The sequence below is a fragment of the Salvelinus namaycush genome, chromosome 26 (genome assembly GCF_016432855.1).
Source record: "Salvelinus namaycush isolate Seneca chromosome 26, SaNama_1.0, whole genome shotgun sequence".
Taxonomy (NCBI): domain Eukaryota; kingdom Metazoa; phylum Chordata; class Actinopteri; order Salmoniformes; family Salmonidae; genus Salvelinus; species Salvelinus namaycush.
Window position 1 is genome coordinate 6,643,721 of NC_052332.1, and position 21,070 is coordinate 6,664,790.

Below are 21,070 nucleotides of genomic sequence, written 5' to 3' on the forward strand. Positions count from 1 at the left end.
AGGAGACTGAGGCCTTCAACTTTAGCTAAATGAGTCATGTACATGGACAATATAGCAAGGGTTACATACAGTACCTTCAGAAAGTATTCGCACCCCTTGACTTTTTCCAATTTTGGTTGTGTTACAGCCCTTATTTAAAATGGTTTACATTGATATTGTCTGTCACTGGCATACACACAATGCTCCATAATGTCAAAGTGGAATTATGTTTTAATGTCTACACATGAACTAAAATTAAAAAGCTGAAATGTCTTGGGTCAGTAGGTATTCAATCCCTTTGTTATGGCAAGCCTAAATAAGTTCAGGAGTAAAAATGTGCTTAACAAGTCACATAATAAGTTGCATGGACTCACTCTGTGTGCAATAATAATGTTTAACATGATTTTTGAGTGACTACCTCATCTCTGTACCCCACACATAAAATGATCTGTAAGGTCCCTCAGTCAAGCAGTGAATTTCAAACACAGATTCAACCACAAACACCAGCAAGCTTTTCCTATGCCTCGCAAAGGAGGGCACCTATTGGTAGATGGGTAAAAAAAGCAGACATTGAATATATCCCTTTGAGCATGGTGAAGTTATTAATTACACTTTGAATGGTGTATCAATACACCCAGTCATTACAAAGATACAGGCGTCCTTCCTAACTCAGTTGCCGGAGAGGAAGGAAACTACTCAAGGATTTCACCATGAGGCCAATGGATACTTTAAAAAAGTTATGGATTTTAATGGCTGTGATAGGAAAAAAGGACGGATCAACAACATTGTAGTTACTCCACAATACTAACCTAATTGATAGACTGAAAAGAAGGAAGCCTGTACAGAATAAAAATATTCCAAAACATGCATCCTGTTTGCAACAAGGCACTAAATTAATACAGAAACAAATGTGGCAAAGCAATTAACTTTTTGTCCTGCATATAAAATGTTATGTTTGGGGCAAATCCAATACAACACATTACTGAGTACCACTGTATATTTTCAAACATACTGATGGCTGTATCATGTTATGGGTATGCTTGTAATTGTTAAGGACTGTGATGTTTTTCAGGATACAAAAAAACAAAACAGAATGGAGCTAAGAACAGGCAAAATCCTAGAGGAAAACCTGCTTCAGTCTGCTTTCCACCAGACACTGGGAGATGAATTCCCCTTTCAGCAGGACAATAACCTAAAATACAAGGCCAAGTCTACACTCAAGTTGCTTACCAAGAAGACAGTGAGTGTTACTGAGTGGCCGTGTTACAGTTTTGACTTAAATCTACTTGAAAATCTATGGCGAGACCTGCAAATGGTTGTCTAGTAATGATCAACAACCAATTTGACTGAGGTTGAAGAATTTTGAAAAGAATAAAATGGGCAAATGTTGCACAATCCTGGTGTGGAAAGCTCTTGTACTTAAGACATCAGCATGCTTCAGTTCGGCTGGTGCCTAGCCAAACGGAACGAGTGTGCTCGCATACTCCCTTTAAAGACCTTTGCTTGTATAATGAGAAAAAAGTGGCAATAGTACTGTTTGTCCATTTTGAGAAGCGGTAAACAGTACACACTTCCTCAAAATAGTATGTATTAATCTAAGATAACTCAAGAAATCTGTCATTACTTTCAACGTTTTTGCCAAGGAGATTTTAGTCGCGCAATTGTACATCTAAAATGTTTGGTGCAGAGACTTCAGCTCCAAACTTCGTCTTGCCTCCACCCAAAAAATGTTGGGCTTGAACAGCCCGAAAAAACCCTCACCAAAACAAAACAAACAAAAAAGTCACAAAATGTCATCATAATATATGCATGAACTCTTCCGAACTGTTTCGGCTGGGAAGCATGCGGATGCCTTTACGCAGAAAGACTCACAGCTGTAATCACTGCCAAAGGTGCTTCTACAAAGTATTGACTCAGGGGTGTGAATACTTAAGTAAATTAGATCTGTCAATACATTTTAAATTTAAAAAACCCATTATGGGGTATTTTGTGTTTGAATTCAGGCTGTAACACAACATGTGGAATAAGTCACAGGGTATGACAACTTTCTGAAGGCACTGTAGATATTGTTGTTAAACAGCAATCCACATTCCTTGAGTGGCAAGTGTCCTGAGGAGTAACAGCTGGTAGGTACATCTTGAAGAGCTTTTCTGTGATGTACGCATGGTCCATCTCGGTTGAGCAATATCAAGGTATGATTCTTATATTGTTGAGGCTACATTTTAATTTTAAACTATATTAAAAATACCATACGATTGTCTTTTGCCATTTTCTCATTGGTTCACAAATACATGCGCACACACTCATATTGACCATATCAATCTTGAATTGTTAAATCAGATAAGAGAGGCACCACTGTTGTTGAAATTCACTCTTTATTATACAGTTGCACTTTAAAGAGACAGTCAAAGTATCCTTCCTCTGACAGGGAAAACCGGTGAAAGTTCAATTTTTGCAAAATATTTATGAAAACTGGCGATGCACAGCATGTTCAGTAAGTATTTTTTCCTCCTTTCTTCCCCATAAACAAAAATAAATAACATTCTTTTCACATATGAAAATTCAAGAAAACTATTGGAACATAAAAGAAGCAAACAAAGAAAGAAAACAAAAAACCTCCCACCAAATGGTAAGTGGAGAAATACGAAGAGCCCGATGAGTTTGTGTGTGTGCAGTTGACAGTTTGTGAGCGGGAAATGAACCACTGATATGGGCAATGTGCCTATGATTGTAAAGAGGACAATCTCTTCATGATAGGCCACACATTCAGAAAGGATTTGTATATTTTCATCAGACACAAAACAGAGCTAACACACAAAAAGCACGTGTAAAAACAGCATCTGAACGGGTGTTAGTCGCTTTTGCTAATTTAACCACTGCTCACAGAATCCTTCAGAACAGAAACATAGCTTATAATAAGGGCTTGTTATGAGAATGCTACTTTTTTTGTTTCCATGCGTTTGTGTCATTAAATGGGGAAGACTGTTAGAAGGCACAGGGAAGATTTTAGACTATTAAAACATTACAAAGAGGCTAAGGGAACACAGACGGGAATATTAGGATAGTTGAATGCAGAGTTTGAAGTATTTGCATTATAAAAAGGAGTCCCTTAAGCCACTCATCCATGGAGCTACAAAACACTTCTACCTCACTGCTCCCTGTTAAAATGATGTCTTTATAATTCTGTATTTGACCTAACATTTTATAGTACTAGTGTAGTATTTTGGGGTGGTTAGGTTTATATCTTTGATAGGGTTTGAAAGTTTTTTTTTTTTTATGTCAGTGAGACAAAAATAACCAGTTCCTGTATTAAATGACCAGACACACCCAGCTGTGCATTGGTGGTATGAACCTTCATGCACTAGGCTTGTTGTTTCAGGGTGGTGATTGATATTGCTTTTAAGAGCTTGAATGATAAGAATGTAGTAACAGAAAATGGAATCTCAGAGCACAAATGAAAAAAAAAAAGGTAGGTTTGTCTTAAATTCTTGTGTTATAGTATTTTAAATAGATGTATAAAATGTACAAACATATAAAAAATAAGCTTTGCACTATGCTCATTTTGTGTATCAACAACAAACCAACTATCCCTTGGAACCGTCAAATGAACGAATGTACATGATATCCACTAGGAAGGAGGGCACACTCAATAAGTTAACGGGAAAAAAGGCTATGTGATGCTACTATGTGAAGGTACAAGGAAAAAGCCTGAACTTACAAAGTAGGAAAGCTCTGCTTCTTCTCTGGGCTCGTCCTCTCGTCTGACTCGCTGACATCTGTCTCATCTACACACTCCTCCTCTCCTCGTCTTTCTATCTGCTCTTCTCCTCTCTCCTCTGGCTTTCTGCTCTCCCTTTCTCTTTCCTTCTCTCCTGCTGGCAAGTCACTTCTCCTTTCCTTCTTTCCCTCAATCACTGTCACCTCCCTGCTCCTGACCTGTACATGGTTTGTCTTGTTCTCGGACAGTTCGACAAATGTGGTCTGGTTCTTGGCCACGTGTACCACGCTGCTCACCGACAGCCCTGGGGTCAGGGTTGGAGGTTGACCCCAGCGGCTGCCCGGCCCTGACCCATGACCCTGGAGGAAGTACCTCCCGGACGGCCCCGTCTCCACAGGTCTCCTGGTTAGGCTTGGGAATGGAGAGCTAAAGACGACAGCCGTCTCTGAGGATGAGGGGCAGTGGAAAGGAACTAGTGGGGATTTGATGATGCTCCCAATCCGTACAACATCAGGACAGGTGGAGACAGGTGTGTCCAATGCAGGTGCAGGCTCAGCTCTCCTCCTATGTTGATAGATACTGGCTGGTACTCCACACTGATACGCTGGCGTGGTGGCTGTCTTCTCACCAAAACTAGGTGAGCTGTACTGGAATGGGTTCCGGTTATGGATCTTCTCTTTTGTCTCAGTGGGGAGGAACACTTGGCTCTTAAGCCACTGCTCTGAGTCAGTCCTGGGCAAGGGGGTGCTGGGGCTTGGAAATGACCTATGGCTATGACCCCTTGCCATCTCTGAGCTGGTATACTGGTGGGCATCACCGCTTCCTGAACCCGAACTGAATCTCCTCCTCTTATCAGCTCTGGTAACCCCAGCGCCATCAGCAGGCTCCAGGGCTGTAGGGTAGGAGCTGGGGGTGAGGGCTGAAAGGAGGCACGATCCCCTGGCTGTTCCTAGGGTGGAGGTGGGGTTGGGGTTTCCTGGGAGTGTGTTGGGAAAGACTCCTCTGTCCGGAACTCCTCTCTGCTCAGGACTGCTCTGACGAGGCGGGTCAGGGAATTGGGTAACATCCATTCTTGGAATTTCAGCCAGCTGATTTTCCGTTTTGATGCTTTTCTCTGTGAGAGGGACTGTAGTTTTGCCCTTGCCGTTCCCGATCTCCTTTCCATCTCCTGTTTTCCCTGCGGTAGTAGAAACTTTAGCCTTTTCCGCCAGGAACTTTCTGATCTCCTGTTCAATGCTGTCGTCGCTGTCCACTGAACTACTCTCTTCCTTGATCTGAAACACCCCTGGGTTAACTCCCGACAGGCATTCTACACCTTTTGTCCCTTCAGATCCATCTGTCTCATTTGCCTGGATAAGGGGCTCTTTGTTCTTATTGCTCTGTGGATGCTTTGACACATTCTTACTCACTTTGCACTTCTCTCTGTTGTCGTTCCCACTCTGGGCTGTAGTCGTAGTAGTAGTAGTGACTTTAAGGGTCGTTTTCAAAAGACTGGTGGTCTTGGGCTCAGGCTCCGTTCTGAGCTTCTTTAGCGGTGATGCAGTTTTTCCAGACAAATACTCATCCTCCTTGAGGCCCTTCCTTGACTTCAACTTCATATCTCTAGTCTTCTTTTTCAACTTCTTCTTGGTCTTGAGCAGGTCTTTTATTGCAGTGTCCAGGTCTTCGTCACTGTCCAGTGAGCTACTCTTCTCTCCACTCTGTTCCCTCCTCCTCTCGGAGCCCTTCACTGATTTCAGTGGGGCTTTCTTCAGGGACGACACGGACCCTCTGTCATGCTCAGTCAAGGGTTTTGTGACTGCCTCTTTCATTCTGAGATCAGTCTCTCGTTCCTCCTTGGAATCGCTCCTGCTGCCGTCTTCCTCTTTGCGCTTTCTTCTCTGCGTCAAAGACAGCCTCAGTGTTTTCTTCTGGGCCAGACTCAGTTTGGTGTTCTTCTCTGGTTCAGTCGTAGTGTTAGTGTCACCCTGACTTGCAGTACCAACAGCTGAACCAGGCAACAGTTTGTGTATTTGAGCCTTCTGCTCGAGAAACTTCCGGATTTCCTGTTCGATCCCCTCCTCACTGTCAACGGAGCTCTCATCATCACTTTTATTATTATCATCAGGACAGTTTGTGGAGATGAGGAGGGAAGTGGTGGACTCTGTGGAGCTGCTGTTGATGTTCATAAGGCCTGCAGCGTTAGGGTTAAAGGCCTCTGGAATTTTAATGACAGCTTTAGAGATGTCCAGAATGGCCTCAGCACACATCAGCTCAGCTGTGGTGGTAGTGATGGTGTTCACCTTCAGGGTGGCTGGGCCTGGGGTGGTGTGCTGCTCCTGCTCCCTCTCTCGCAGGGGCTCCACATGAGTCAACAGGAGGAGGCCGTTCCCTTTGGGACTGCTAGCTGCTAATCTCTTCTTGATAAGAGAGAGTGAGGAACCTGGAGTTTGTGAGGGTAGATAGGATTTTACATCCCTAGTCTCGGGTTTATTTTTTTTATTTTTAGACAGTTTGTGTTTTTTCATGGCCGCTGCTGGAGTGCTGATGCTCTCTGGACAGTACAGGGAAGCGGCTGCTTTACTTACTTGCTTATGTTTGGGGGGTAGAGATAGAGAGAGTTTGGGTACACTCTTTTTCTCTTTCTGCTTCTCCAGCTGGTAGTGGCGAATAGCCTCCTCAATTCCGTCATCGCTGCTGCTGGAGTCTGACTCCTCTTTGAGGAGAAGAAGGGGCTTGGAAGACTGTCTGCCTCCTCCTTCATGTCTCTCTTTCTTCTTCTCCTGCTGGTAGCGTTGAATAGCCTCCTCTATACCGTCATCACTACTGCTGTCACTGTCAGACAAGTGTTCCTCCACTGCTTTCACCAAGGGACACTTCAGTTTGTCAGAAAGAGGGTTCGAAATACAGGGGCCTCTCTTCCGTTCGAAAGAGGACAGTTTTTTGACCACCGCTGCTTTGCTTGTTGTGCCCAATTTCTTAAAGGGATTCTCTTTGCAGGTGGGTGTCTTACTTTTTACACGTTTTTTCATGGGTGGTGGTCTGCGTTTCTGTTTTGACACTTCTCGGGACCTGGTTGCTGGCAGTTAAAACCTTATTGCTGTCGGATTGTGGTTTGGGAGGTTCTGGAACGGTTGGAGGAGACTCCCTCCGCGGCATCTTGGGTGGCTGTAGAATATTCGTGGATGGCTCTGGCTCGGCCTTGCGTTTGTGGTCGTCCTTTTCCTTCAGGTACTCCTGTATGGCCTCCTCGATCCCTCTATCCACCGAGTCATCGCTGTCAGAACTCTGGCTCTCCGAATCAACATTTGAGGAAACTTCTGGCACTGCCAGCAAGTTATTAATGTGAGTGGCAGGAAGAGGTCCTCTGAATTTGGGCTTGGGCCCCATCACCACAGGAGGCCCCCTCCGGGCCTTGAAGCCCTGGCCCTGGGAGCCGCGGGCTCCGACATCCTGTCCTGGTTGTCCTGGCAGCACTTGGTTCCCCTCCGTCTCATTGCCCATGTCGAGTGAGGAATGGGTGCTCCTTAGGCTCTCTATGATCATCTGGACCTTCTCTGGGATGGGTGTTCCAGTGGTGGACAAGTCGCTGTCAGAGTCATTGAAGCAGATGGGCAGACCGCTAAAGCCTCCGGGCGGACCGCCACACGATGACTTCCATTCTGTGTGAATAGCCGCAACTGGAGGCACGTTCATCAAGTACATTCTAGTGTGGTGCTGGGGTGGGTGGGAGCATGGGAGCACATCTGCCTCTGACAATACTCACATTTTTACATCTGAAACAAAGAGAGAAACGAGAGGGGGTCAAAATACAGCTTTTGTATGCTTATCATACAACATTCTTTATATACAGTTGAAGTCGGAAGTTTACATACACCTTAGCCAAATACATTTAAACACAGTTTCACAATTCCTTACATTTAATCCTAGTAAAAATGTCCTGTCTTTAGGTCAGTTAGGATCACCACTTTATTTTAAGAATGTGAAATGTCAGAATAATAGTAGAGAGAATGATTTATTTCAGCTTTTATTTCTTTCATCACAGTCCCAGTGGGTCAGAAGTTTACATACACTCAATTAGTATTTGGTAGCATTGCCTTTACATTGTTTAACTTGGGTCAAACGTTTTGGGTAGCCTTCCACAAGCTTCCCACAATAAGTGGGTGAATTTTGGCCCATTCTTCCTGACAGAGCTGGTGTAACTGAGTCAGGTTTGAAGGCCTCCTTGCTCGCACACTCTTTTTCAGTTCTGCCCACAAATGTTCTATGGGACTGAGGTCAGGGCTTTGTGATGGCCACTCCAATACCTTGACTTTGTTTTCCTTAAGCCATTTTGCCACAACTTTGGAAGTATGCTTGGGGTCATTGTCCATTTGGAAGACCCATTTGCAACCAAGCTTTAACTTCCTAACTGATGTCTTGAGATGTTGCTTCAATATATCTACATAATTTTCCTGCCTCCTGATGCCATCTATTTTGTGAAGTGCATCAGTCCCTCTTGCAGCAAAGCACCCCCACAACATGATGCTGCCACCCCCTTGCTTCACGGTTGGGATGGTGTTCTCCGACTTGCAATTCTCCCCCTTTTTCCTCCAAACATAACGATGGTCATTATGGCCAAACAGGGCCATAATGTCCGGAGTTGTAGTCCATTGGATGGTTCGTGCGCGCTAGATCAAGCGTCAATAATTTCTATTGGACCACAACTCCCACAAACACTCATTAATTTGAATGTTTATTCAAAAACTTTATTGAAATGTAATACAAAATCAATGTACAGGTAACTGCCAAAATAAAGGAAACACAAACATAAAGCGTCTTAAATTGGGCCACCACGACCAGCCAGAACAGCATCAATGCGCATTGGCGTATATTCTACAAAGTGTTTGAACTCCATTTGTGAGATGTGCAGTAGCGGTGTCTGTATAAAATCACTGGGGAAGTCAAGCTTGTAAAAAAGCCATATTACAAGTTAGTTTGTGATAATTGTGTTGTTTGCTCTATAACCCATTCCTTCATAAGTGATATAGCCTAAAATAAGGAAGAGACAACAAAAAGACAACTGTCACACAGTGGCGGAATAAATTGAAAAACACATACCTTTGTTTAATCACATAACCGGAGAGCAATCTGTCAGGTGAAGTCCACAAAACAAATATTGCATGTAAAAAACAGTTAGACCTACAGCGTGGTCAAACAAGTTAATGTTTTTGACAGTTTCCTAAACAACCATACTGAACAAAAATATAAACGCAACATGTAAAGTCTTGGTTTCATGAGCTGAAATAAAAGATCCCAGAAATGTACCATACACACAAAAAGCTTATTTCTCTCAAATTTTGTGCACAAATTTGTTTACATCCCTGTTAGTGAGCATTTCTCCTTTGCCAAGATAACGTATCCACCTGACAGATAATCCAAGCAGCTGAGAGGTGTGGCATATCAAGAAGCTGAATAAACAGCATGATCATTACACAGGTGCACCTTGTGCTGGGGACAATAAAAGGCCACTTGAAAATGTGCAGTTTTGCCACACAACACAATAGCACAGATGTCTCAAGTTTTTCTATTGGCATGCTGACTGCACGAATGTCTACCAGCGCTGTTGCCAGAGAATTGAATGTTCATTTCTCTACCATAAGCCGCCTCCAACGTGGTTTACAAAACTGTGGTAATACAATATACTTGGTGTTTCCTTTACTTTGGCAGTTACCTGTACATTCCTCTTTCTTGTCAAATTCTAGCCAGATTTTCCAAACCTGTTGATTTCATAACCTTGTTTTTAACAAAAGTGTCAAGAAATTATATTTCAACATTAATGTATTGACATTTAAAACATTCAACAACTCTCAAAATGTTAATATTGAAGATCAATAGCCTAATCAAAATAGCCTACTATGCAAATACGAAACAAATATAAATAATACAAATATTGTTGAACAAACCAACAAAGAGCTGAAATGCAATTTCAACACAACTAACATACTTCCCAATCAAACAATTCAACCAACAATAACAGTTCAACATTTCAATGTTTGATAAGAATTCTTGAAGATGTGCTTCACTTCCAAGTTGATTCAATTTTCCTGCAAAGCAGAATCATTTATCATTACACATTTTTTCTCTCTGCATTGTTGGGAAAGGCCCATAAGTAATCATTTCACTGTTAGTCCACCTGTTGTTAACGAAGCAGGTGACAAATCAAATTTGATTGGACTCAAGGAACCCCTTAGATTCTAATCATGTAATTTCCTACTCCTTTATTTATCTCCTTATTGTACTATTGTGTTATCAAGTATGGTAAATATGACAAGATGAGACTGACAAAATGTACCTGGATAGTGGTAGAAATTGGAGCACTCTCTTGACAGGTTTTTTAATCTTGGTCTAATGAAAAAAAGCAACCGAAAGATTCCATTGTCAACAAACCAAGCCAACAAACATCAATTCATCACAAACCTATTCCAGACAAATCAGAACACACTCTAAAGTCCCTTGCACAATGCCCATACAATACCCAACACATAGACACACCTAGCCAACTCAGTTTCTGTTTGTGTTTGTTTGGCATTGTATGGGCAGTGTGCAACAGGCTTAACTGTTCCTGTATGTCACTGTACCTTTGGCTGCTTTACAGCGACTGCTTTATATATCAATCCTCTCCTCTTGCTCCTCTCCTCTGTGTTCAGTGCTATGTAAGGGCTGAGGTCGACACCAGGGTCAATGGCGCTGGATAGAGACCTGGGGCAAGGTAGAGGAAGTAGCATCAGTGCATGTTTAAGACTGGCTACATTGTAGCCAGCAACAGCAGACGGACTGACCTACACATCACCCGACATCTTCAATGACTACTCATTATCATTTGGAGATTAGACAATCTGCTCAAGAATAATCAAACACAGCCTAATTTCCATACTCCTTAAAACAGTGACTGCTTATGCACTACACGTTATGAAAAGTAGGATCATATCATTCTCAATCTCAACATTAGAGAAATCTAAATAGTCAGGCCGCAGAACAGAGTTACATGCGGTTACCAGAGGGAGATGTCAAAGAGATCAAGCAGAGACCTTAACAACATTGTAGTTACTCCATAATACTAACCTAATTGATATACTGAAAAGAAGGAAGCCTGTACAGAATAAAAATATTCCAAAACATGCATCCTGTTTGCAACAAGGCACTAAATTAATACAGAAACAAATGTGGCAAAGCAATTAACTTTTTGTCCTACATATAAAATGTTGCTTGGGGCAAATCCAATACAACATATTACTGAGTACCACTGCATATTTTCAAACATACTGATGGCTGTATTATGTTATGGGTATGCTTGTAATTGTTAAGGACTGTGATGTTTTTCAGGATACAAAAAAAACAAAAACAGAATGGAGCTAAGAACAGGCAAAATCCTAGAGGAAAACCTGCTTCAGTCTGCTTTCCACCAGACACTGGGAGATGAATTCCCCTTTCAGCAGGACAATAACCTAAAATACAAGGCCAAGTCTACACTCAAGTTGCTTACCAAGAAGACAGTGAGTGTTACTGAGTGGCCGTGTTACAGTTTTGACTTAAATCTACTTGAAAATCTATGGCGAGACCTGCAAATGGTTGTCTAGTAATGATCAACAACCAATTTGACTGAGGTTGAAGAATTTTGAAAATAATAAAATGGGCAAATGTTGCACAATCCTGGTGTGGAAAGCTCTTGTACTTAAGACATCCGCATGCTTCAGTTAGGCTGGTGCCTAGCCAAACGGAACGAGTGTGCTCGCATACTCCCTTTAAAGACCTTTGCTTGTATAATGAGAAAAAAGTGGCAATAGTACTGTTTGTCCATTTTGAGAAGCGGTAAACAGTACACACTTCCTCAAAATAGTATGTATTAATCTAAGATAACTCAAGAAATCTGTCATTACTTTCAACGTTTTTGCCAAGGAGATTTTAGTCGCGCAATTGTACATCTAAAATGTTTGGTGCAGAGACTTCAGCTCCAAACTTCGTCTTGCCTCCACCCAAAAAATGTTGGGCTTGAACAGCCCGAAAAAACCCTCACCAAAACAAAACAAACAAAAAAGTCACAAAATGTCATCATAATATATGCATGAACTCTTCCGAACTGTTTCGGCTGGGAAGCATGCGGATGCCTTTACGCAGAAAGACTCACAGCTGTAATCACTGCCAAAGGTGCTTCTACAAAGTATTGACTCAGGGGTGTGAATACTTAAGTAAATTAGATCTGTCAATAAATTTTAAATTTAAAAAACCCATTATGGGGTATTTTGTGTTTGAATTCAGGCTGTAACACAACATGTGGAATAAGTCACAGGGTATGACAACTTTCTGAAGGCACTGTAGATATTGTTGTTAAACAGCAATCCACATTCCTTGAGTGGCAAGTGTCCTGAGGAGTAACAGCTGGTAGGTACATCTTGAAGAGCTTTTCTGTGATGTATGCATGGTCCATCTCGGTTGAGCAATATCAAGGTATGATTCTTATATTGTTGAGGCTACATTTTAATTTTAAACTATATTAAAAATACCATACGATTGTCTTTTGCCATTTTCTCATTGGTTCACAAATACATGCGCGCACACTCATATTGACCATATCAATCTTGAATTGTTAAATCAGATAAGAGAGGCACCACTGTTGTTGAAATTCACTCTTTATTATACAGTTGCACTTTAAAGAGACAGTCAAAGTATCCTTCCTCTGACAGGGAAAACCGGTGAAAGTTCAATTTTTGCAAAATATTTATGAAAACTGGCGATGCACAGCATGTTCAGTAAGTCTTTTTTCCTCCTTTCTTCCCCATAAACAAAAATAAATAACATTCTTTTCACATATGAAAATTCAAGAAAACTATTGGAACATAAAAGAAGCAAACAAAGAAAGAAAACATAAAACCTCCCACCAAATGGCAAGTGGAGAAATACGAAGAGCCCGATGAGTTTGTGTGTGTGCAGTTGACAGTTTGTGAGCGGGAAATGAACCACTGATATGGGCAATGTGCCTATGATTGTAAAGAGGACAATCTCTTCATGATAGGCCACACATTCAGAAAGGATTTGTATATTTTCATCAGACACAAAACAGAGCTAACACACAAAAAGCACGTGTAAAAACAGCATCTGAACAGGTGTTAGTCGCTTTTGCTAATTTAACCGCTGCTCACAGAATCCTTCAGAACAGAAACATAGCTTATAATAAGGGCTTGTTATGAGAATGCTACTTTTTTTGTTTCCATGCGTTTGTGTCATTAAATGGGGAAGACTGTTAGAAGGCACAGGGAAGATTTTAGACTATTAAAACATTACAAAGAGGCTAAGGGAACACAGACGGGAATATTAGGATAGTTGAATGCAGAGTTTGAAGTATTTGCATTATAAAAAGGAGTCCCTTAAGCCACTCATCCATGGAGCTACAAAACACTTCTACCTCACTGCTCCCTGTTAAAATGATGTCTTTATAATTCTGTATTTGACCTAACATTTTATAGTACTAGTGTAGTATTTTGGGGTGGTTAGGTTTATATCTTTGATAGGGTTTGAAAGTTTTTTTTTTTTTATGTCAGTGAGACAAAAATAACCAGTTCCTGTATTAAATGACCAGACACACCCAGCTGTGCATTGGTGGTATGAACCTTCATGCACTAGGCTTGTTGTTTCAGGGTGGTGATTGATATTGCTTTTAAGAGCTTGAATGATAAGAATGTAGTAACAGAAAATGGAATCTCAGAGCACAAATGAAAAAAAAAAAGGTAGGTTTGTCTTAAATTCTTGTGTTATAGTATTTTAAATAGATGTATAAAATGTACAAACATATAAAAAATAAGCTTTGCACTATGCTCATTTTGTGTATCAACAACAAACCAACTATCCCTTGGAACCGTCAAATGAACGAATGTACATGATATCCACTAGGAAGGAGGGCACACTCAATAAGTTAACGGGAAAAAAGGCTATGTGATGCTACTATGTGAAGGTACAAGGAAAAAGCCTGAACTTACAAAGTAGGAAAGCTCTGCTTCTTCTCTGGGCTCGTCCTCTCGTCTGACTCGCTGACATCTGTCTCATCTACACACTCCTCCTCTCCTCGTCTTTCTATCTGCTCTTCTCCTCTCTCCTCTGGCTTTCTGCTCTCCCTTTCTCTTTCCTTCTCTCCTGCTGGCAAGTCACTTCTCCTTTCCTTCTTTCCCTCAATCACTGTCACCTCCCTGCTCCTGACCTGTACATGGTTTGTCTTGTTCTCGGACAGTTCGACAAATGTGGTCTGGTTCTTGGCCACGTGTACCACGCTGCTCACCGACAGCCCTGGGGTCAGGGTTGGAGGTTGACCCCAGCGGCTGCCCGGCCCTGACCCATGACCCTGGAGGAAGTACCTCCCGGACGGCCCCGTCTCCACAGGTCTCCTGGTTAGGCTTGGGAATGGAGAGCTAAAGACGACAGCCGTCTCTGAGGATGAGGGGCAGTGGAAAGGAACTAGTGGGGATTTGATGATGCTCCCAATCCGTACAACATCAGGACAGGTGGAGACAGGTGTGTCCAATGCAGGTGCAGGCTCAGCTCTCCTCCTATGTTGATAGATACTGGCTGGTACTCCACACTGATACGCTGGCGTGGTGGCTGTCTTCTCACCAAAACTAGGTGAGCTGTACTGGAATGGGTTCCGGTTATGGATCTTCTCTTTTGTCTCAGTGGGGAGGAACACTTGGCTCTTAAGCCACTGCTCTGAGTCAGTCCTGGGCAAGGGGGTGCTGGGGCTTGGAAATGACCTGTGGCTGTGACCCCTTGCCATCTCTGAGCTGGTATACTGGTGGGCATCACCGCTTCCTGAACCCGAACTGAATCTCCTCCTCTTATCAGCTCTGGTAACCCCAGCGCCATCAGCAGGCTCCAGGGCTGTAGGGTAGGAGCTGGGGGTGAGGGCTGAAAGGAGGCACGATCCCCTGGCTGTTCCTAGGGTGGAGGTGGGGTTGGGGTTTCCTGGGAGTGTGTTGGGAAAGACTCCTCTGTCCGGAACTCCTCTCTGCTCAGGACTGCTCTGACGAGGCGGGTCAGGGAATTGGGTAACATCCATTCTTGGAATTTCAGCCAGCTGATTTTCCGTTTTGATGCTTTTCTCTGTGAGAGGGACTGTAGTTTTGCCCTTGCCGTTCCCGATCTCCTTTCCATCTCCTGTTTTCCCTGCGGTAGTAGAAACTTTAGCCTTTTCCGCCAGGAACTTTCTGATCTCCTGTTCAATGCTGTCGTCGCTGTCCACTGAACTACTCTCTTCCTTGATCTGAAACACCCCTGGGTTAACTCCCGACAGGCATTCTACACCTTTTGTCCCTTCAGATCCATCTGTCTCATATGCCTGGATAAGGGGCTCTTTGTTCTTATTGCTCTGTGGATGCTTTGACACATTCTTACTCACTTTGCACTTCTCTCTGTTGTCGTTCCCACTCTGGGCTGTAGTCGTAGTAGTAGTAGTGACTTTAAGGGTCGTTTTCAAAAGACTGGTGGTCTTGGGCTCAGGCTCCGTTCTGAGCTTCTTTAGCGGTGATGCAGTTTTTCGAGACAAATACTCATCCTCCTTGAGGCCCTTCCTTGACTTCAACTTCATATCTCTAGTCTTCTTTTTCAACTTCTTCTTGGTCTTGAGCAGGTCTTTTATTGCAGTGTCCAGGTCTTCGTCACTGTCCAGTGAGCTACTCTTCTCTCCACTCTGTTCCCTCCTCCTCTCGGAGCCCTTCACTGATTTCAGTGGGGCTTTCTTCAGGGACGACACGGACCCTCTGTCATGCTCAGTCAAGGGTTTTGTGACTGCCTCTTTCATTCTGAGATCAGTCTCTCGTTCCTCCTTGGAATCGCTCCTGCTGCCGTCTTCCTCTTTGCGCTTTCTTCTCTGCGTCAAAGACAGCCTCAGTGTTTTCTTCTGGGCCAGACTCAGTTTGGTGTTCTTCTCTGGTTCAGTCGTAGTGTTAGTGTCACCCTGACTTGCAGTACCAACAGCTGAACCAGGCAACAGTTTGTGTATTTGAGCCTTCTGCTCGAGAAACTTCCGGATTTCCTGTTCGATCCCCTCCTCACTGTCAACGGAGCTCTCATCATCACTTTTATTATTATCATCAGGACAGTTTGTGGAGATGAGGAGGGAAGTGGTGGACTCTGTGGAGCTGCTGTTGATGTTCATAAGGCCTGCAGCGTTAGGGTTAAAGGCCTCTGGAATTTTAATGACAGCTTTAGAGATGTCCAGAATGGCCTCAGCACACATCAGCTCAGCTGTGGTGGTAGTGATGGTGTTCACCTTCAGGGTGGCTGGGCCTGGGGTGGTGTGCTGCTCCTGCTCCCTCTCTCGCAGGGGCTCCACATGAGTCAACAGGAGGAGGCCGTTCCCTTTGGGACTGCTAGCTGCTAATCTCTTCTTGATAAGAGAGAGTGAGGAACCTGGAGTTTGTGAGGGTAGATAGGATTTTACATCCCTAGTCTCGGGTTTATTTTTTTTATTTTTAGACAGTTTGTGTTTTTTCATGGCCGCTGCTGGAGTGCTGATGCTCTCTGGACAGTACAGGGAAGCGGCTGCTTTACTTACTTGCTTATGTTTGGGGGGTAGAGATAGAGAGAGTTTGGGTACACTCTTTTTCTCTTTCTGCTTCTCCAGCTGGTAGTGGCGAATAGCCTCCTCAATTCCGTCATCGCTGCTGCTGGAGTCTGACTCCTCTTTGAGGAGAAGAAGGGGCTTGGAAGACTGTCTGCCTCCTCCTTCATGTCTCTCTTTCTTCTTCTCCTGCTGGTAGCGTTGAATAGCCTCCTCTATACCGTCATCACTACTGCTGTCACTGTCAGACAAGTGTTCCTCCACTGCTTTCACCAAGGGACACTTCAGTTTGTCAGAAAGAGGGTTCGAAATACAGGGGCCTCTCTTCCGTTCGAAAGAGGACAGTTTTTTGACCACCGCTGCTTTGCTTGTTGTGCCCAATTTCTTAAAGGGATTCTCTTTGCAGGTGGGTGTCTTACTTTTTACACGTTTTTTCATGGGTGGTGGTGTGGTGGTCTGCGTTTCTGTTTTGACACTTCTCGGGACCTGGTTGCTGGCAGTTAAAACCTTATTGCTGTCGGATTGTGGTTTGGGAGGTTCTGGAACGGTTGGAGGAGACTCCCTCCGCGGCATCTTGGGTGGCTGTAGAATATTCGTGGATGGCTCTGGCTCGGCCTTGCGTTTGTGGTCGTCCTTTTCCTTCAGGTACTCCTGTATGGCCTCCTCGATCCCTCTATCCACCGAGTCATCGCTGTCAGAACTCTGGCTCTCCGAATCAACATTTGAGGAAACTTCTGGCACTGCCAGCAAGTTATTAATGTGAGTGGCAGGAAGAGGTCCTCTGAATTTGGGCTTGGGCCCCATCACCACAGGAGGCCCCCTCCGGGCCTTGAAGCCCTGGCCCTGGGAGCCGCGGGCTCCGACATCCTGTCCTGGTTGTCCTGGCAGCACTTGGTTCCCCTCCGTCTCATTGCCCATGTCGAGTGAGGAATGGGTGCTCCTTAGGCTCTCTATGATCATCTGGACCTTCTCTGGGATGGGTGTTCCAGTGGTGGACAAGTCGCTGTCAGAGTCATTGAAGCAGATGGGCAGACCGCTAAAGCCTCCGGGCGGACCGCCGCACGATGACTTCCATTCTGTGTGAATAGCCGCAACTGGAGGCACGTTCATCAAGTACATTCTAGTGTGGTGCTGGGGTGGGTGGGAGCATGGGAGCACATCTGCCTCTGACAATACTCACATTTTTACATCTGAAACAAAGAGAGAAACGAGAGGGGGTCAAAATACAGCTTTTGTATGCTTATCATACAACATTCTTTATATACAGTTGAAGTCGGAAGTTTACATACACCTTAGCCAAATACATTTAAACACAGTTTCACAATTCCTTACATTTAATCCTAGTAAAAATGTCCTGTCTTTAGGTCAGTTAGGATCACCACTTTATTTTAAGAATGTGAAATGTCAGAATAATAGTAGAGAGAATGATTTATTTCAGCTTTTATTTCTTTCATCACAGTCCCAGTGGGTCAGAAGTTTACATACACTCAATTAGTATTTGGTAGCATTGCCTTTACATTGTTTAACTTGGGTCAAACGTTTTGGGTAGCCTTCCACAAGCTTCCCACAAGAAGTGGGTGAATTTTGGCCCATTCTTCCTGACAGAGCTGGTGTAACTGAGTCAGATTTGAAGGCCTCCTTGCTCGCACACTCTTTTTCAGTTCTGCCCACAAATGTTCTATGGGACTGAGGTCAGGGCTTTGTGATGGCCACTCCAATACCTTGACTTTGTTTTCCTTAAGCCATTTTTCCACAACTTTGGAAGTATGCTTGGGGTCATTGTCCATTTGGAAGACCCATTTGCAACCAAGCTTTAACTTCCTAACTGATGTCTTGAGATGTTGCTTCAATATATCTACATAATTTTCCTGCCTCCTGATGCCATCTATTTTGTGAAGTGCATCAGTCCCTCTTGCAGCAAAGCACCCCCACAACATGATGCTGCCACCCCCTTGCTTCACGGTTGGGATGGTGTTCTCCGACTTGCAATTCTCCCCCTTTTTCCTCCAAACATAACGATGGTCATTATGGCCAAACAGTTCTATTTTTGTTTCATCAGACCAGAGGACATTTCTCAAAAAAGTATGAACTTCGTCCCCATGTGCAGTTGCAACCCGTAGTCTGGCTTTTTTTATGGCGGTTTTGGAGCAGTGGCTTCTTCCTTGCTGAGCGGCCTTTCAGGTTATGTCGATATAGGACTCGTTTTACTGTGGATATAGATACTTTTGTACTGGTTTCCTTCAGCATCTTCACAAGGTCCTTTGCTGTTCTTCTGGGATTCATTTGCACTTTTCGCACCAAAGTACATTCATCTCTAGGAGACAGAACGCGTCCCCTTCCTGAGCGGTTTGACGGCTGCGTGGTCCCATGGTATTTATACTTGCATACTATTGTTTGTACAGCTGAACGTGGTACCTTCAGGCGTTTGGAAATTGCTCCCAAGGATGAACCTGACTTGTGGAGGTCGACCATTTTTTTCTTGGATGATTTATTTTGATATTCCCATGATGTCAAGCAAAGAGGCACTGAGTTTGAAGGTAGGCCTTGAAATACATCCACAGGTACACCTCCAATTGACTCAAATTATGTCAATTAGCCTATCAGAAGCTTCTAAAGCCATGACATTATTTTCTGGAATTTTCCAAGCTGTTTAAAGGCACAGTCAACTTTGTGTATGTAAAGTTCTGACCCACTGGAATTGTGATACAGTGAATTATAAGTGAAATAATTTGTCTGTAAACAATTGTTGGAAAAATGACTTGTGTCATGCACAAAGTAGATGTCCTAACCGACTTGCCAAAACTATAGTTTGTTAACAAGACATTTGTGGAGTTTTAATGATTCCAACCTAAGTGTATGTAAACTTCCGACTTCAACTGTATATTGTTCAGATAGTCACTGTACGCTATAGGCTATCCATCATCGTTTTTCGACCTATAAAAGGACTACATCACATTAATGCTGAAATGCTCCTTTACTGAATATCATGATTATTACAATGCTTTTTAGAGCTACAGCAATGCAGTAAGGGCATAGGCCTAAATTGGCAAAAATACCAAATCTGCCAGAATATGAATTGCTTATAATTTAACTCAACCAATTAGGACTATTCTACAGAGACTATGGCATGCACGAATACACTGTATTAAACTAGCAGCAGGTGGAGGTGCGGTCATGTGTAGCGCGATACTCAAACCCGCCATACTGTATCTCCACTGTCTGAAGCCTACCAATGAATGATAAACAACGTTGCCGACTTCCAAGGCTGCAGTAAACCGCCGAGGAAGGGCCGCAAGCTCGGAGAAGACCAAGCCTAGGCTACTGATTAATTAAATAATGCTTCACAAAAACGCCAATATCATGTGATACACGAATAGAACGGGATATGAGTCAATGTACATGTACAGCCAGTGTATGACGGTAGAAAGTCAAAATAGACGACAATCTGTCCAAATTGTGATAGCCATCATCATACATCATTTAACCCGAGAACGACTTCACACTGGATCCAAAAATTATTTGTTAAAATCGAACTTTACCTGTTACAACATTAACTTAGTCTGCATAAGACTATACCTGATAAATAGGACGGTTTTCTTTCCAACAAAATCATTCACGTACGTCGAGGGCATTCTCTCCGTACCTCAATGTATCGGTTGTCGCAACGCCACCCCCGGCAGTCCCCGTATCCCTCTAGCGGCCCAGGCTGCACTTATGGCCGGTGTGTATCACTAGGAGACACCGCAGACCAACCAATGTTCCTTCGCTACCCGGCCACTGATCTTCCAAACCCTCACTTTACGTTGTCATCTTCTCAAAGGACACGGGTTACTCGACAATATGTTTTAGCACTAACAACGATATTCATTTAAATGTATAAAACAGGCGGGATTGGGAAATCTCATTGAACCTATTCGTTGTCTTGAGAAATAAGATACTTGCGGGCCTCTGTACAACCGGCATTTTTCTGCGAAGAAAACCTTTGTATTGTGCTCCTCAACAACCTCTATAGTCACACGGAACTGTCGTGTCGGCACAAGATATATCAGGACATCAATTTAGCTCAATTTACCTGGTTATGGTCGAATCGCTCGTACGGGTTAAATGTCCACCAGTTTCGCTGGTTTTCCTAGTAGCTATTAGCTAATTCTATAGATTTCAGCAGTATTCACACACAGAACTGACACAAGCAAACAGTGCACGGTCTCTAGCACCCCTTCCTCTCCACCTCGGTCAGCTTTTTTTTTTAAAGGAACAGTAAAGGAACATAGCCTAACTCTCAAAGTTGACCAATGACCGTAAGGACTATGTTAGTATGTAACAGCTCCTCCTGATATTTAACCTACAAACCATTTTATATTCCGATTTCATTGATATGGACAGATATATTAGACATTAAACAGGGAGGCCGTAGCCTAATTTAATTATAGTAGCCTATGACTTTACCAATAATATCCACAGAGGGGTTGGTTGTTTAGCATGCACAGCTATGGTGTAAAACTTATGACATTGGCTTGGGGTTGTTGACAACATGTATGCTATATTTTGTCTCCAATGTTTATTGAAAACATAAATAAATTGGCACAATGTGCACTTGTTGACTCTCAAATACATCGTTAAAGTTGTTGGTTAGCTAGCTAGAAAATGTTTTGCCATATTAGCATAGACTTGACATCAGTCAAAACACCTCAAAACAAGACATGGTAAATCTCAATAACAAGATAAAACGGTCTGAAACGAGCCACCTACGTACGATTCCCCACATTGCAGATTTGAGTAATTGTTGCTATCTGTTGCTATCATCCAGA

At 43.2% G+C, this 21,070-nt stretch overlaps 1 protein-coding gene across 1 annotated transcript; it reads right to left on the reverse strand.

The window, feature by feature from the left end:
• Window positions 1-12,327: 12,327 nt before the first annotated feature.
• LOC120021567 (protein phosphatase 1 regulatory subunit 26-like) lies at window positions 12,328-20,443 on the reverse strand. The gene is made up of 2 exons (XM_038965363.1): window positions 20,335-20,443; window positions 12,328-17,452 (listed from the first exon to the last, which is right to left on the reverse strand). Exon 2 carries the CDS (start codon window positions 17,379-17,381, stop codon window positions 13,686-13,688), a length of 3,696 nt encoding a protein of 1,231 aa, XP_038821291.1. The 5' UTR covers window positions 17,382-17,452; window positions 20,335-20,443; the 3' UTR covers window positions 12,328-13,685.
• Between the last annotated feature and the right edge of the window lie 627 nt (window positions 20,444-21,070).

What these genes read in the sequence shown, in the direction of transcription:
- LOC120021567 (XM_038965363.1), bottom strand. Translation starts at nt 17,381, where the DNA reads ATGTACTTGATGAACGTGCCTCCAGTTGCGGCTATTCACACAGAATGG.